Source organism: Salmo salar, chromosome ssa15, assembly GCF_905237065.1.
Source record: "Salmo salar chromosome ssa15, Ssal_v3.1, whole genome shotgun sequence".
Lineage (NCBI taxonomy): Eukaryota > Metazoa > Chordata > Actinopteri > Salmoniformes > Salmonidae > Salmo > Salmo salar.
Window position 1 is genome coordinate 54,411,701 of NC_059456.1, and position 13,710 is coordinate 54,425,410.

General features: G+C 45.2%; 1 protein-coding gene across 5 annotated transcripts in view; it reads right to left on the bottom strand.

The window, feature by feature from the left end:
• Positions 1 to 13,710, bottom strand: part of LOC106571556 (1-phosphatidylinositol 4,5-bisphosphate phosphodiesterase beta-1) — a 227,969-nt gene that overhangs the window by 167,785 nt on the left and 46,474 nt on the right. For all 5 annotated transcript variants that reach the window (XR_006759204.1, XM_045695875.1, XM_045695874.1 and 2 more), the window contains exon 3: positions 10,162 to 10,230. Coding sequence is in view for 4 of the 5 variants with exons in the window: in XM_045695875.1 (XP_045551831.1) it covers positions 10,162 to 10,230 (69 nt within the window). In the remaining variant the exon portion in view is untranslated. The remainder of the gene's footprint in view (positions 1 to 10,161; positions 10,231 to 13,710) is intronic.

The following is a 13,710-nucleotide window of genomic DNA, read 5'->3' on the forward strand; positions in this document are numbered from 1 at the left end:
GTTTTTGTTTGCCCAGCCGGTCCAGGAGTTTTTATTTGTTTGTCTTTTGTTTTGTTGGTGACATCGAGGTGGATTCCGCCGCCGATGGAACCGAGGTGCCTAAGCCAGCCCGTCGGGCTTTCACGAAAACTTTCTGAAGGCACTATACTGTATATGAAGGTGCATAGAGCGTGTGAGCATGTGGGCTGAGCAGACAGTTAACAGAGAACACACAAAAAACGAAGAAAAGTTATTCTTTGTACTTTGAGGCGCTATGCATTTTTGGGGATTTCAAGCTCCAACTACTCTACTAATGCACCAACAGACTGTGGATTATGTTATTGTACATACATTGGAGGAATACTGCCACTTAAGTACTATGGTCAGTTTGTATTACCTCGTAAATGAAGGTATAACGTTCGGTGGGGGTCTACTTCGGGAGAGTCGGTCCACCGAGGGACTGAAGTGGGATGAGTTGAGGCCCCACACATACTTCAGAGAAGTGTCTGATGACCTCCCAGTCACCCCGTCCCAATCCCTTGGATAGAGCCCCTCTCCACTCTCACCAATAACCACCATTGAATCTTAGCTATTATGACAAACAAAGAATAATAATGACTCAGTATCCTCTCCTAAGCTGCCCAGAACTCTTATTCATTTTACAATTGTACTTTTCCCTTGTGAAATTGTTATGCAAAAAGTGCACGGAGATACAAATAAACCCCCCCCGTAGTGCTGTTCCCCTAACCCCATCCAGACTGAAACTTGGGGGACTGTTTGACCCACAGGCCACAGAGGGTTGCCATTGATTTTAGTGAAAGGCTTCAAGTCAGTTTATAGACACATTTATTCTGATCCCCCTTTACTTGTTACCTTGGCAACAACTGCTCTTTCCTGGGGTCCTCACAAAACGACACACACACACACACACGCACACACACATGCACACACACATGTACACACACACAAGCACGCCAGCATGCACACACACGACAACACACACACACCCGCATGCAGGCACACATTACATACCCTTGTGTCTTCATTTTCATTATTATAACTAAATTGTACAAATCCTATTTTGCCCCTGCAGTCAATGACATACTCCAACAAATCCTTACGCATCCTTAAAGCGATTTCACAAAAATCCCTGATAATCTGAAAGAGAGAATTTAGGATTCAAACCATGGCCCTAGGTAAGTGCAGAGCATCAAGTACTAACTCTGATTATTGCTTGTAGGTCCTTTCTCTCCTTTCCCCTTCTCTCACATCTCCTTCCTCCATCTCCTTCAGCTCCCTCCCTTAATCCCCCTCCCACTCTCTCTCTCTCTCTCCTCCCTCTCTCTCCCTGTCTTGCCGGTAATGGCATTCTACTGGTAGCCATCTGACCCTTCCCATGGTAATATCCTCTGGAGGTACAGCCTCTCTGTAGGCCGTTTAGATTCCACCCTCAGGAGGTACGGCCTCTCTCCTCTGAGTTGTTTAGAATGCATAACTCCTCTCAGTGGACTTCCATTGACTATCACTCCAGAGATGTAACAATGGGCTCTGAACCTCATTCTGTACTTATCTCTCTCTCTTAGAGGAGGAGAATAATTGTTGCTTAGTCACTTTACCTCTACCTATATGTACCTATCTACCTCAATTACCTCGTACCCCTGCACATCGACTAGGTATTGGTACCCTGTATATATAGCCAAATTATCGTTTCTCATTGTGTATTTATTCCTTGTGTTATTATTGTTCTATATTTTTCTCTGAATTGTTGGGAAGGGTCCGTAAGTAAGCATTTCACTGTTAGTCTACACCTATTGTTCACGAAGCATGTGGCAAATAAAATTGGATTTCATTTTAATGAGATGACCGAGGCGACAGTGTGAAGCCATTTCCACTGATATTACAACAGTTTATCAGCAAAGAAATACATGTTTTTTCAAAGTAATTTGCAGGAAGATTTTAAAAGTGCAGAGGAATTGAAGCAATTTAGCCATTGGTCAGGGAATTAAAATACAGACTGTACCAAAATTCATGCAGTGTTGTAGTAATACGTTTAAATTGAGATATGAATGACCAGAGAGCCATGGAGAATTCCATATTTGGCTTGAAATTGTGCCCAAATATGCCTGACAGATTCTTTGGCAGTTGCAGATAGTTTTCCAACTGAGTGTACACATTCCTATGAGATTGGACATAACAAAACATTTATTTGGCGTCAAAAGCAACAGTTGATAGTGTGTTGGTATGCATTGTTAGCAGTCTGTCTTCTCTGCACAAGAGCAGATGCTGTTGCCTGCTGTTGTGTCCTTGAGCTAGACACTTAACTCACCACAACTTCTCCACGAGCAACCTCTCCAACATGTATGTATGTGTGTCTTTCAGAGGGGTTCGGATGAAGTGGAAGTCAAATTTTGTCTGGACCTTGTGTACATAATTGCTATGTTGTTTACCATAGCAATTATTGGAGTGAATCATTCCAACAATCGTTATGTTAAAGTCTCCTTTGCTCCTTTTATAGCAGCTGTAGCCAGAATGCAACACTCAGACAGGCCAAGGCCATGACATTGCCCACAACACTTTGCAACTCTGCAATGAAAAAGCCATATCTCAGACTGGCCAATAAAAAGAAAAGATTAAGATGGGCAAAAGAACAGACACTGGACAGACGAACTCTGCCTAGAAGGCCAGCATCCCGGAGTCGCCTCTTCACTGTTGACGTTGAGACAGGTGTTTTGCTGGTACTATTTAATGAAGCTGCCAGTTGAGGACTTGTGAGGCGTCTGTTTCTCAAACTAGACACTCTAATGTACTTGTCTTCTTGCTCAGTTGTGCACCGGGGCCTCCCACTCCTCTTTCTATTCTGGTTAGAGACAGTTTGCATTGTTCTGTGAAGGGAGTAGTAAACAGCGTTGTAGGAGATATTCAGTTTCTTGGCAATTTCTCACATGGAATAGCCTTCATTTCTCAGAACAAGAATAGACTGACGAGTTTCAGAAAAAAGCACTTTGTTTCTGGACATTTTGAGCCTGTAATTGAATCCACAAATGCTGATGCTCCAGATATTCAACTAGTCTAAAGAAGGCCAGTTTTATTGCTTCTTTAATCTGAACAACAGTTTTCAGCTGTGCTAACATAATTGCAAAAAGGGTTTTCTAATGATCAATTAGCCTGTTAAAATTATAAACTTGGATTAGCTAACACAACGTGCCATTGGAACACAGGAGTGATGGTTGCTGATAATGGGCCTCTACGCCTATGTAGATATTCCATAACAAATCAGCCGTTTCCAGCTACAATACTCATTTACAACATTAACAATGTCTACACTGTATTTCTGATGAATTTTATGTTATTTTAATGGTCAAAATATGTGCTTTTCTTTCAAAAACAAGAACATTTCTAAGTGACCCCAAACTTTTGAACGGTAGAGCATTTTTTATTAGGGAACGAACAGCTGACTGAAGACGGGATGGCCGGGCATTCGTGCGGTTGAGTCCGTTTCTGCGATAACATGGACTCTTAACAGCGTGATGAAACTTTGTTGACAAGGTGTTGTAGAAAACGCTGAATAGAATGGGCTTGGAACCTCTAACCCTGGCAATTTAACAGGTAAACTCATGGGTACACTCGCAATGGCTGACTGGTATTGTGATGCAATAATTTCCACTGTAATGTAGAATCTTCATTAAAATTATGTTAACTGATGTGGCTTATGCAATGGTATGTATTTTTTGTAATGTCAGTTGAGTTGAATCAACAAATCACAGCACATATTGATAGATAGACTTCCTGCTTTTACATCCTGCTTTGCTCCTACACTCGCAATAGTCCAAGTCGGTATTAGATAGAACGTTGTGGCCCGCCCGCCTATGGAGAAAACAACTTGTGGTAACCTAGGTTACTCTATTGGCTCACAGAAAAAAGAAAGAAAAATTCAAAAGCAATTTCCTTGCTGTCTGCTTGTTTTAATCAATTACAGAACCACATTTAAGAACATTTCAACATGTATAAAGAATACTTTTCAACATTGCCTGCTCCCTAACATTCTCAATACTTACAAAAATGTAATTTTGTAGGGCCTCCCTAATGCCCCACTCCTCTTCAATGGCGAAGTTGCTGTATATTGGTGGGAACTGGAACACGCTGTCGCACACATCGATCTAGAGCCTCCCAAACATGCTTATGGGTAACATGTCTGGTGAGCAGGGTTGGGTAGGTTACTTTCTAAATGTAATCCGTTACAGTTACTAGTTACCTGTCCAAAATTGTAATCAGTAACATAACTTTTGGATTACCAAACTCAGCAACGTAATCTGATTACATTCAGTTACTTTTAGATTACTTTCCCCTTAAGAGGCATAAGAAGAAGACAAAAATGTATGTTACCGGGATAAATCAATGTTAAAGTTTACATAGCTGGCCATATATGGATGTTACATTTTACTTTATGGGTTGGTTATGTAGGCTTTCTAGAAAAAAGAAACGCACACCTATAAAGGCGAGGTGCTGGCTGGCGGAGTAGAAAACTAGAAAATAAGGGAAAGCCGCACACTCTAAGAGCTCAGATGCAAAAATGTAATAACCAACGTTTCGACAGCGAAGCTGTCTTCATCAGGGTATCATCACAAACACTGCGAGATGAGTCATTTATATAGTGTCAAAAAACACACAGGTGTTTGTAATCATGGCCAAGTGTGGCCTAATATCATTGGTTAACTCAAATATTTAAAAAAAAATGGCATACAAAGAACATACAAAAAGACAAACACATGGATAGCATACGATCATAGCATTTGTAGTCTAAAATGTATCTAACAAACAATTACAATGGCAAAATCACAATAATCACAAGAATGGCTTCAGGTCAAAGTCTATGTTGAGACCGAAGGGAGCAAGGGTCTTTAAATTAAAGATCCAGGCAGCCTCTCGTTTTAACAATAAATTATCAAGGTCACCCCCTCTCCTCGGGAGGGTGACATGTTCGATACCAATATAACGCAGAGACGAAATCGAATGGTTTGCTTCCAAAAAGACTTTGATCTGAAGCCATTCTTGTGATTATTGTGATTTTGCCATTGTAATTGTTTGTTAGATACATTTTAGACTACAAATGCTATGATCGTATGCTATCCATTTGTTTGTCTTTTTGTATGTTCTTTGTATGCCATTTTTTTAAATATTTGAGTTAACCAATGATATTAGGCCACACTTGGCCATGATTACAAACACCTGTGTGTTTTTTGACACTATATAAATGACTCATCTCGCAGTGTTTGTGATGATACCCTGATGAAGACAGCTTTGCTGTCGAAACGTTGGTTATTACATTTTTGCATCTGAGCTCTTAGAGTGTGCGGCTTTCCCTTATTTTCTATGTAGGCGTTCTACCACATATAATAATACGATAAAATGATATCTTTACATTAAAAACCAAAGTCTATAAGACTTCCAGTCATTCCAATAAATGTTGTACCCCGTGATCATCAAGAATAGGATTTGGAAATAAGGAAGTATAGATTAGCCGAAATTACCTGACCTTAACTAAGGATAATTAAGGACTTATTAGCCAGCCCTACTCTGTTGTTTATGATTGCGTTGTCATGGAGGACTGATTGAGCTCATTGATTTGAGTTGAAAAATAAATGCTGCGCTCATGGAATGGTATGCTTTGAGCACTACTGAAAAGTGCTATTTACATGTGAAAAATGAATGCCATATGCTGCATTTGCTATAGGCCTATTATTGACCTTTTTGTTAGTGACACTTTGATATCTTGATAATATGCAGCTGTTTAAAGGGAAAATCCACAGATGAAACAATAACAAAACGGTCGCCCCGCCTCGGTTTTGGTAAAAAGCTGAGGGATGGGCCTGGAGAAATGTAACCACTCTCAGATTAATAGACAGAGCTATGGATGCAAGGACTGACCATCCATGATATAAAAATTATTGTTTTAACCATGTTTTTAGGCTATACAGTGTTTGTTTACATTTACAATGTTTACAAACATTGGAGAAAAACAAGCTTATATTTTGGGTTCTCATGGAGTGTGACAGTTGAACTAAGCTCATGAGACATTTCCAAGTTATGTTCTTCCAGAATCAATATATATATATATATATATATATATATGTATATGTATATAGAATTTTTAAGTCCAAAAACGGATGTAGCAACTACAGAAGCCCCTTTAAGTCTATCAAAAGTGTGCGAGTTTGAACATGTGTCCATTAGGCCTATGAATAAAAACAATTTATCAGCACGAATTAGATTGAGCAATAAAAGCCCCACTTTTATTCCATAGGATGGGATCCGCACTATGCATGTGTTGCAAGAGCACATTTTTCACTGGCTGTCCACTGGTTTCAAAAACAATGATTGATAGGCAGCTTAAACTTCTTCAATTCAACCATTATTGAGTTCAAATACACATTTAAATTTGTGAACAGCCATCCACAACAACCACAATCTGTAAGCGCAAATAGCTAAATGAGAGAGCAGCAGCGTGATTTTTATTTTTATTTTATTATTTTATTTTCACCTTTATTTAACCAGGTAGGCAAGTTGAGAACAAGTTCTCATTTACAATTGCGACCTGGCCAAGATAAAGCAAAGCAGTTCGACAACATATAACAACACAGAGTTACACATGGAGTAAAACAAATATACAGTCAATAATACAGTAGAAAAATAAGTCTATGTACAATGTGAGCAAATGAGGTGAGATAAGGGAGGTAAAGGCAAAAAAAGTCCATGGTGGCAAAGTAAATACAATATAGCAAGTAAAACACTGGAATTGTAGATTTGTAGTAGAAGAAAGTGCAAAGTAGAAATAGAGATAATGGGGTGCAAAGGAGCAAAATTAAATAAATAAATACAGTAGAGGAAGAGGTAGTTGTTTGGGCTAAATTATAGATGGGCTATGTACAGGTGCAGTGATCTGTGAGCTGCTCTGACAGCTGGTGCTTAAAGCTAGTGAGGGAGATAAGTGTTTCCAGTTTCAGAGATTTTTGTCGTTCGTTCCAGTCATTGGCAGCAGAGAACTGGAAAGAGAGACGGCCAAAGGAGGAATTGGCTTTGGGGGTGACCAGAGAGATATACCTGCTGGAGCGCGTGCTACAGGTGGGTGCTGCTATGGTGACCAGTGAGCGGAGATAAGGGGGGACTTTACCTAGCAAGGTCTTGTAGATGACCTGGAGCCAGTGGGTTTGGCGACGATTATGAAGCGAAGGCCAGCCAACGAGAGCGTACAGGTCACAGTGGTGGGTAGTATATGGGGCTTTGGTGACAAAACGGATGGCACTGTGATAGACTGCATCCAGTTTGTTGAGTAGGGTATTGGAGGCTATTTTGTAAATGACATCGCCAAAGTCGAGGATCGGTAGGATGGTCAGTTTTACGAGGGTATGTTTGGCAGCATGAGTGAAGGATGCTTTGTTGCGAAATAGGAAGCCAATTCTTGATTTAACTTTGGATTGGAGATGTTTGATGTGAGTCTGGAAGGAGAGTTTACAGTCTAACCAGACACCTAGGTATTTGTAGTTGTCCACATATTCTAAGTCAGAACCGTCCAGAGTAGTGATGCAGGACAGGCGGGCAGGTGCAGGCAGCGATCGGTTGAAGAGCATGCATTTAGTTTTACTTGTATTTAGGAGCAGTTGGAGGCCATGGAAGGAGAGTTGTATGGCATTGAAGCTCGTCTGGAGGGTTGTTAACACAGTGTCCAAAGAAGGGCCAGAAGTATACAGAATGGTGTCATCTGATTCACATCGATGCGCTATGTAGATATCAATAATAAGTGATATCTGTATCGCCATAGACTACACCACTGCTGTCATCCTTACCTCCAAGCCTTTATTCAAGTTGGATAGTCTTTGGATGCCGACAGCAGTCGCACCACTGGAAAACATAGCTTGGACTGTAGCCTACAAAAGCCTATTTCTGCTCTTTTCCTGTGATCCATCAAACACATTTGGTGTGTCATCATTGTGGTCTCTGACTTGTAGTCAGACTCGCTCAGGTGGAACAAACTTAAACTTGAGCCTTTTTTCAATGCTGATTTGAATGTCATTGAGAAAACAGAGAAGTGCAAACCGCCTTTCTGAATTTAAAAGTCATCCTCGAAGTAATCATCTAGTTTTTCAAAAGTATCTGTAATCTGATTACAATATTTTTGCTGGTAACGTAACGGATTACAGACAGTGTTTTTTTTGTTGTAATCCCTTACATGTAATGGATTACATGTAATCCGTTACTCCCCAACCCTGCTGGTTAGTATGCAAGCCATGGAAGAACTGTGGCATTTTCAGCTTCCAGGAATTGTGTACGGATCATTGCGACATGGGGCTGTGCATTATCATGCTGAAACATGAGGTGATGGCGGTGGACACGACAATGGGCCTCAGGATCTCGTCACGGTATCTCTGTGCATTTAAATTGCCATCAGTAAAATGCAATTGTGTTTGTTGTCTGTAGCTTATGCCTGCCCATACCATAACCCCACTGCTACCATGGGGCACTCTGTTCACAACGTTGACATCAGCAAACCGTTCGCCCACACAACGCCATGTCTGTCATTTGCCCGGTACATCCGTGAAGAGCACACTTCTCCAGCATGCCAGTGGCCATCGAAGGGGAACATTTTCCCACTGAAGTCGATAACGACGCCGAACTGCAGTCAGGTCAAGGCCCTGGTGAGGACGACGAGCACGCATATGAGCTTCCCTGAGACGTTTCTGACCGTTTGAACAAAAATGATTCGGTTGTGAAAACCCACAGTTTCATCAGCTGTCCAGGTGGCTGGTCTCAGACGATCCTGCAGGTGAAGCAGCCTGAGGTCCTGGGTGAGGTCCTGGGCGTATTGTCCCCAGCATAAGGTGCACCTGTGCAATGATCATGCTGTTTAATCCGTTTGTTGATATGCCACACCTGTCAGGTGGATAGATTATCTTGTCAAAGGAGAAATGCTCACGAAAACAAAGTTGTGCACAACATTTGAGAAATAAGCTTTTTGTGCGTATGGAACATTTCTGGGATCTTTTATTTCAGCTCATGAAACATGGGACCAACCCTTTGCATATTGCGTTTATTTTTTTGTTCAGTATAAATGTCTTACCTGTGATGTTTTCCACACACATAGCTACGTGTAGCCTACTTGGACAACGGGTCCCCACATTTCCCACTCTACCACACCGAATAGCCTGAAGCCACAGGGCTCTACTCGCAGGTGCTACTTCCCTACCTGGGAGCATCGGGATTTTTGACCTGGGTACATGTACATTGAACGACACAGCAGCTTTTCGGGCACGTTTTGTTATTTCTGTATAACAGAAAAATCGACGACGGAGTTGGCTCTTTTACAACGTGGGTCAATTTGAAAGAATGTTAATATTCTCCCAATTTGTGGACGTGGTCAAAGGGAATTCCTTATTATGACGTGAATATCGACTCTTAGTATGACCGCCAGTTCACCTATTATGCCGTCATTGTCTTGAACTTAAACGCCTGTTCTATTCATTCCCTTTAAAATATATATATGTTGCTATTCGAAAGGTTATTACGGGGACTACAGTCATTTGGCTGGCCAATTACCGTTATCCAAAATACCATGAGCGTCAGAGCCCTAGCTTAGAGACACCAGCCATACTGTACTGTAAGTACAGTCAACATAATGTCTAACATAAGCACCACACACACACACACACACACACACACACACACACACACACACACACACACACACACACACACACACACACACACACACACACACACACACACACACACACACACACACACACACCATTGTGTGGTGATGTCCAGTTCTGTATCCATCTGCAGATCTATTCAAATGTCCCTGTCTGATCCCTACAGCACACAGAGCCGTGTCTATGTCTCTCTCTTTCTCTTCCGCCTCCTATCCCTGTCCCGATATAGCCTCCATAAAACTACACTATCATCCGATTAGCTTGTCTCTCTTCCAGGGTTTCTCATAAAGCCCTGTTATAGAGTTTGGAATGGAGCTTTTGGTGGAAAGACAATGAGATACACAGCTGTACAGTACATACATTTACATTTACATTTAAGTCATTTAGCAGACGCTCTTATCCAGAGCGACTTACAAATTGGATCTGAATCCATTTGAATCGAGCACTGAGCGGAAATCACTGGTCTGACTTGACATACCTTTGGCGTTTTGGTGCATTTTCCGTTCCTGGCGTCCTTGATATAGGCGATGTCCAGGAGATCAGTGTCCTTTAAGAAACCAACAGAAATAGAACAGTGAGTTTCAGTCACATGTGGGTTTACTGACTGTATGGTTGATGATGTACTGATAAAACATTGTGATATACAATGGTGTCACCCTTTATCAGCCACCCAAAAAATTCAATACAAATTATTAGTATAGCGTGAAATTGAATACTACAACTGGATGAATCATGATGAAAGATAATGTTGTTGAAAGCCTGGGCAGAGGCTAAGTGCAGGCAAATCTTTTCTAATATTTCTTTCTGGTGGAGGAGCTAGGGCATGGAACAGGTTTGTGTGTGTGCAACATTGATGAAGCAGTAACAGTCTGCTGAGGAACTGTCTTACCGTAGAGAGTTAGGTATACTTCATGGAGTGGACAGAAACTGTCTCCCCTGTCCAGAACGGGATAATAATAGCTTTATTTGCCTCATAAAATAGTAAATAAATCAAACTGTGTGTTATATCTCTCATAAAGCTTTGATTGAGAATAGCCTATGTTTAGACATTAGGACAACACCTTCTTAGGCTAGAATATTTGGGAAATAAGCCACTGTTCATAACTTTAACTTGTCTTAAATATTTTATGATAGGCCAGTGGGAGGACAGGTTATTGGCTATTTCGTTTTCAACCTCGCATGGAGGGGATTTCCCCCGCACGCATGTGTCATTTATTTTCGAATACTTTATAAAAATGATCATTTTTGAAAACGGCTAGACACAAGATAGATAAGGAGTGTCTGTTGTAAAAACATTTTTTATAGGTTTAGGCTAGAGCAGTGGTGGTGCCTGGAGAAGTGGGCATACTCAGATTATTGCCCAAAATTTCCCAAACAGGATAGGCACCCTACTTCCTATAGTTTTTTCAGGTCTCACTCTCAAAATAATTATTTATTTTTAAATAGAAAAACAACAAAAGTCAGATGTTCTAATTCCACAAGAATGATTAAAGCATGTAGCGCCCTGGCCATAGAGAGGGTTTTTTTGTTCTTTATTTTGGTTAGGCCAGGGTGTTATATTGGGTGGGCGTTCTATGTTCCTTTCTCTATGTTTTTGTATTTCTTTGTTTTGGGCCGTGTGTGGCTCCCAATCAGGCACAGCTGAAGCTCGTCACACATAAGGAGCATGATTTTCCTTTGGGTTTTGTGGGTAATTGTTTCTGTTTAGATATTTTCCTAACAGGACTGTTTTGCTGTCGTGTTTTTGTTCATTTTTGTAGTGTTCTCTTTTGTTCTATTAAATTCCAAGATGAACACTAACTCAACTGCACCTTGGTCAACTCTCTCTCCCGACAGCCGTTACAGAATTACCCACCAACAACGGACCAAGCAGCGGAGGAAGGAGCAGCACAAGGAGAGGCACCAGGAGAAAAGCTATCTGAAGTCATGGACTTGGGAGGAAATCCAGGACGGGAAAGGACCATGGGCTCAAGCTGGGGATTATCGCCGCCCGCAATGGGAGATTGAGGCGGCGAGAGCTGAGAGGCGCTGGTATGAGGAAAGGGAGCGCAACGGACACGGGAGGCAGCCCCCCAAAAAATGTTTGGGGGGGCACACGGGGAGATTGGCGGAGTCAGGCGGTAGACCTGAGCCAACTCCCCATGCTTATCGGAAGCAGCGTGGTACTGGTAAGACACCATGTTATGCTGTGGAGCGCACGGTGTCCCCAGTGCGCGTGCATAGCCCGGTGCGCTACATACCAGCCCCCCGCAAGTGCCATGCGAGTGCAGGCATCGAGCCAGGGCGGATGGTGCCAGCTCAGCGCGTCTGGTCTCCAGTGCGCCTCCTCGGCCCAGGTTATCCTGCGCCGGCGTTGCGTACTGTGTCTCCAGAGCGCTGGGAGGGTCCAGTTCGCCCAATGCCTGCTCTCTGCCCGTGCCGGGCCAAAGTGGGCATTCAGCCTGGAGTGTGGGTAAAGAGCGTCCGTACCAGAACTCCAGTGCTCCCCCACAGCCCGGTTTATCCTGTGCCTCCTCCTCGGACCAGGCCTCCAGTGGGTCTCCCCATCCTGGTCCGTCCTGTGCCACCTCCCAGGACCAGGCCTCCAGTGGGTCTCCCCATCCTGGTCAGTCCTGTGCCTGCGCCCAGGGCCAGGCCTCCTTCATATCTCCCCAGCCTGGTGAATCCTGGGTCAGTGCCGCCGGAGCCGCCAGGGACGCCCGCCAGCCGGATGCAGCCAGGGACGCCCGCCAGCCGGGCGCAACCAGGGTCGCCCACCAGCCGGGCGCAGCCATCGCCGCCCGCCAGTCGGGCACAACCAGGGTCGCCCGCAGGCGCAACCATCACCGCCCGCCAGCCGGGCGCAACCAGGGTCGCAACCAGAGATTGGCGGAGTCAGGCGGTAGACCTGAGCCAACTCCCCATGCTTATCGGAAGCAGCGTGGTACTGGTAAGACACCATGTTATGCTGTGGAGCGCACGGTGTCCCCAGTGCGCGTGCATAGCCCGGTGCGCTACATACCAGCCCCCCGCAAGTGCCATGCGAGTGCAGGCATCGAGCCAGGGCGGATGGTGCCAGCTCAGCGCGTCTGGTCTCCAGTGCGCCTCCTCGGCCCAGGTTATCCTGCGCCGGCGTTGCGTACTGTGTCTCCAGAGCGCTGGGAGGGTCCAGTTCGCCCAATGCCTGCTCTCTGCCCGTGCCGGGCCAAAGTGGGCATTCAGCCTGGAGTGTGGGTAAAGAGCGTCCGTACCAGAACTCCAGTGCTCCCCCACAGCCCGGTTTATCCTGTGCCTCCTCCTCGGACCAGGCCTCCAGTGGGTCTCCCCATCCTGGTCCGTCCTGTGCCACCTCCCAGGACCAGGCCTCCAGTGGGTCTCCCCATCCTGGTCAGTCCTGTGCCTGCTCCACGGACCAGGTCTCCAGTGGGTCTCCCCATCCTGGTCCGTCCTGTGCCACCTCCCAGGACTAGGCCTCCAGTGGGTCTCGCCAGTCCGGAGCCGCCAGAGCTGCCCGCCAGTCAGGAGCCGCCAGAGCCGCCCGCCAGTCAGGAGCCGCCAGAGCCGCCCGCCAGTCAGGAGCCGCCAGAGCCGCCCGCCAGTCCGGAGCCGCCAGAGCCGCCCGCCTGTCCGGAGCCGCCAGAGCCGCCCGCTTGTCCGGAGCCGCCCGCCTGTCCAGAGCAGTCAGAGCCGCCCGCCAGCCCGGTGAGTCCTGTGCCTACGCCTTGGGTCAGGCCTCTGTCATGTCTCCCCAGCCTGGTGAGTCCTGTGCCTGTGCCTTGGCCAGGCCTCCATCATGTCTCCCCAGCCTGGTGAATCCTGGGCCAGAACCGCCAGAGCCGCCCGCCAGCCCGGAGCCGCCGGAGCCGCCCGCCAGACTCGTGAGTCCTGTGCCTGCGCCCAGGGCCAGGCCTCCTTCATATCTCCCCAGCCTGGTGAATCCTGGGTCAGTGCCGCCGGAGCCGCCAGGGACGCCCGCCAGCCGGATGCAGCCAGGGACGCCCGCCAGCCGGGCGCAACCAGGGTCGCCCACCAGCCGGGCGCAGCCATC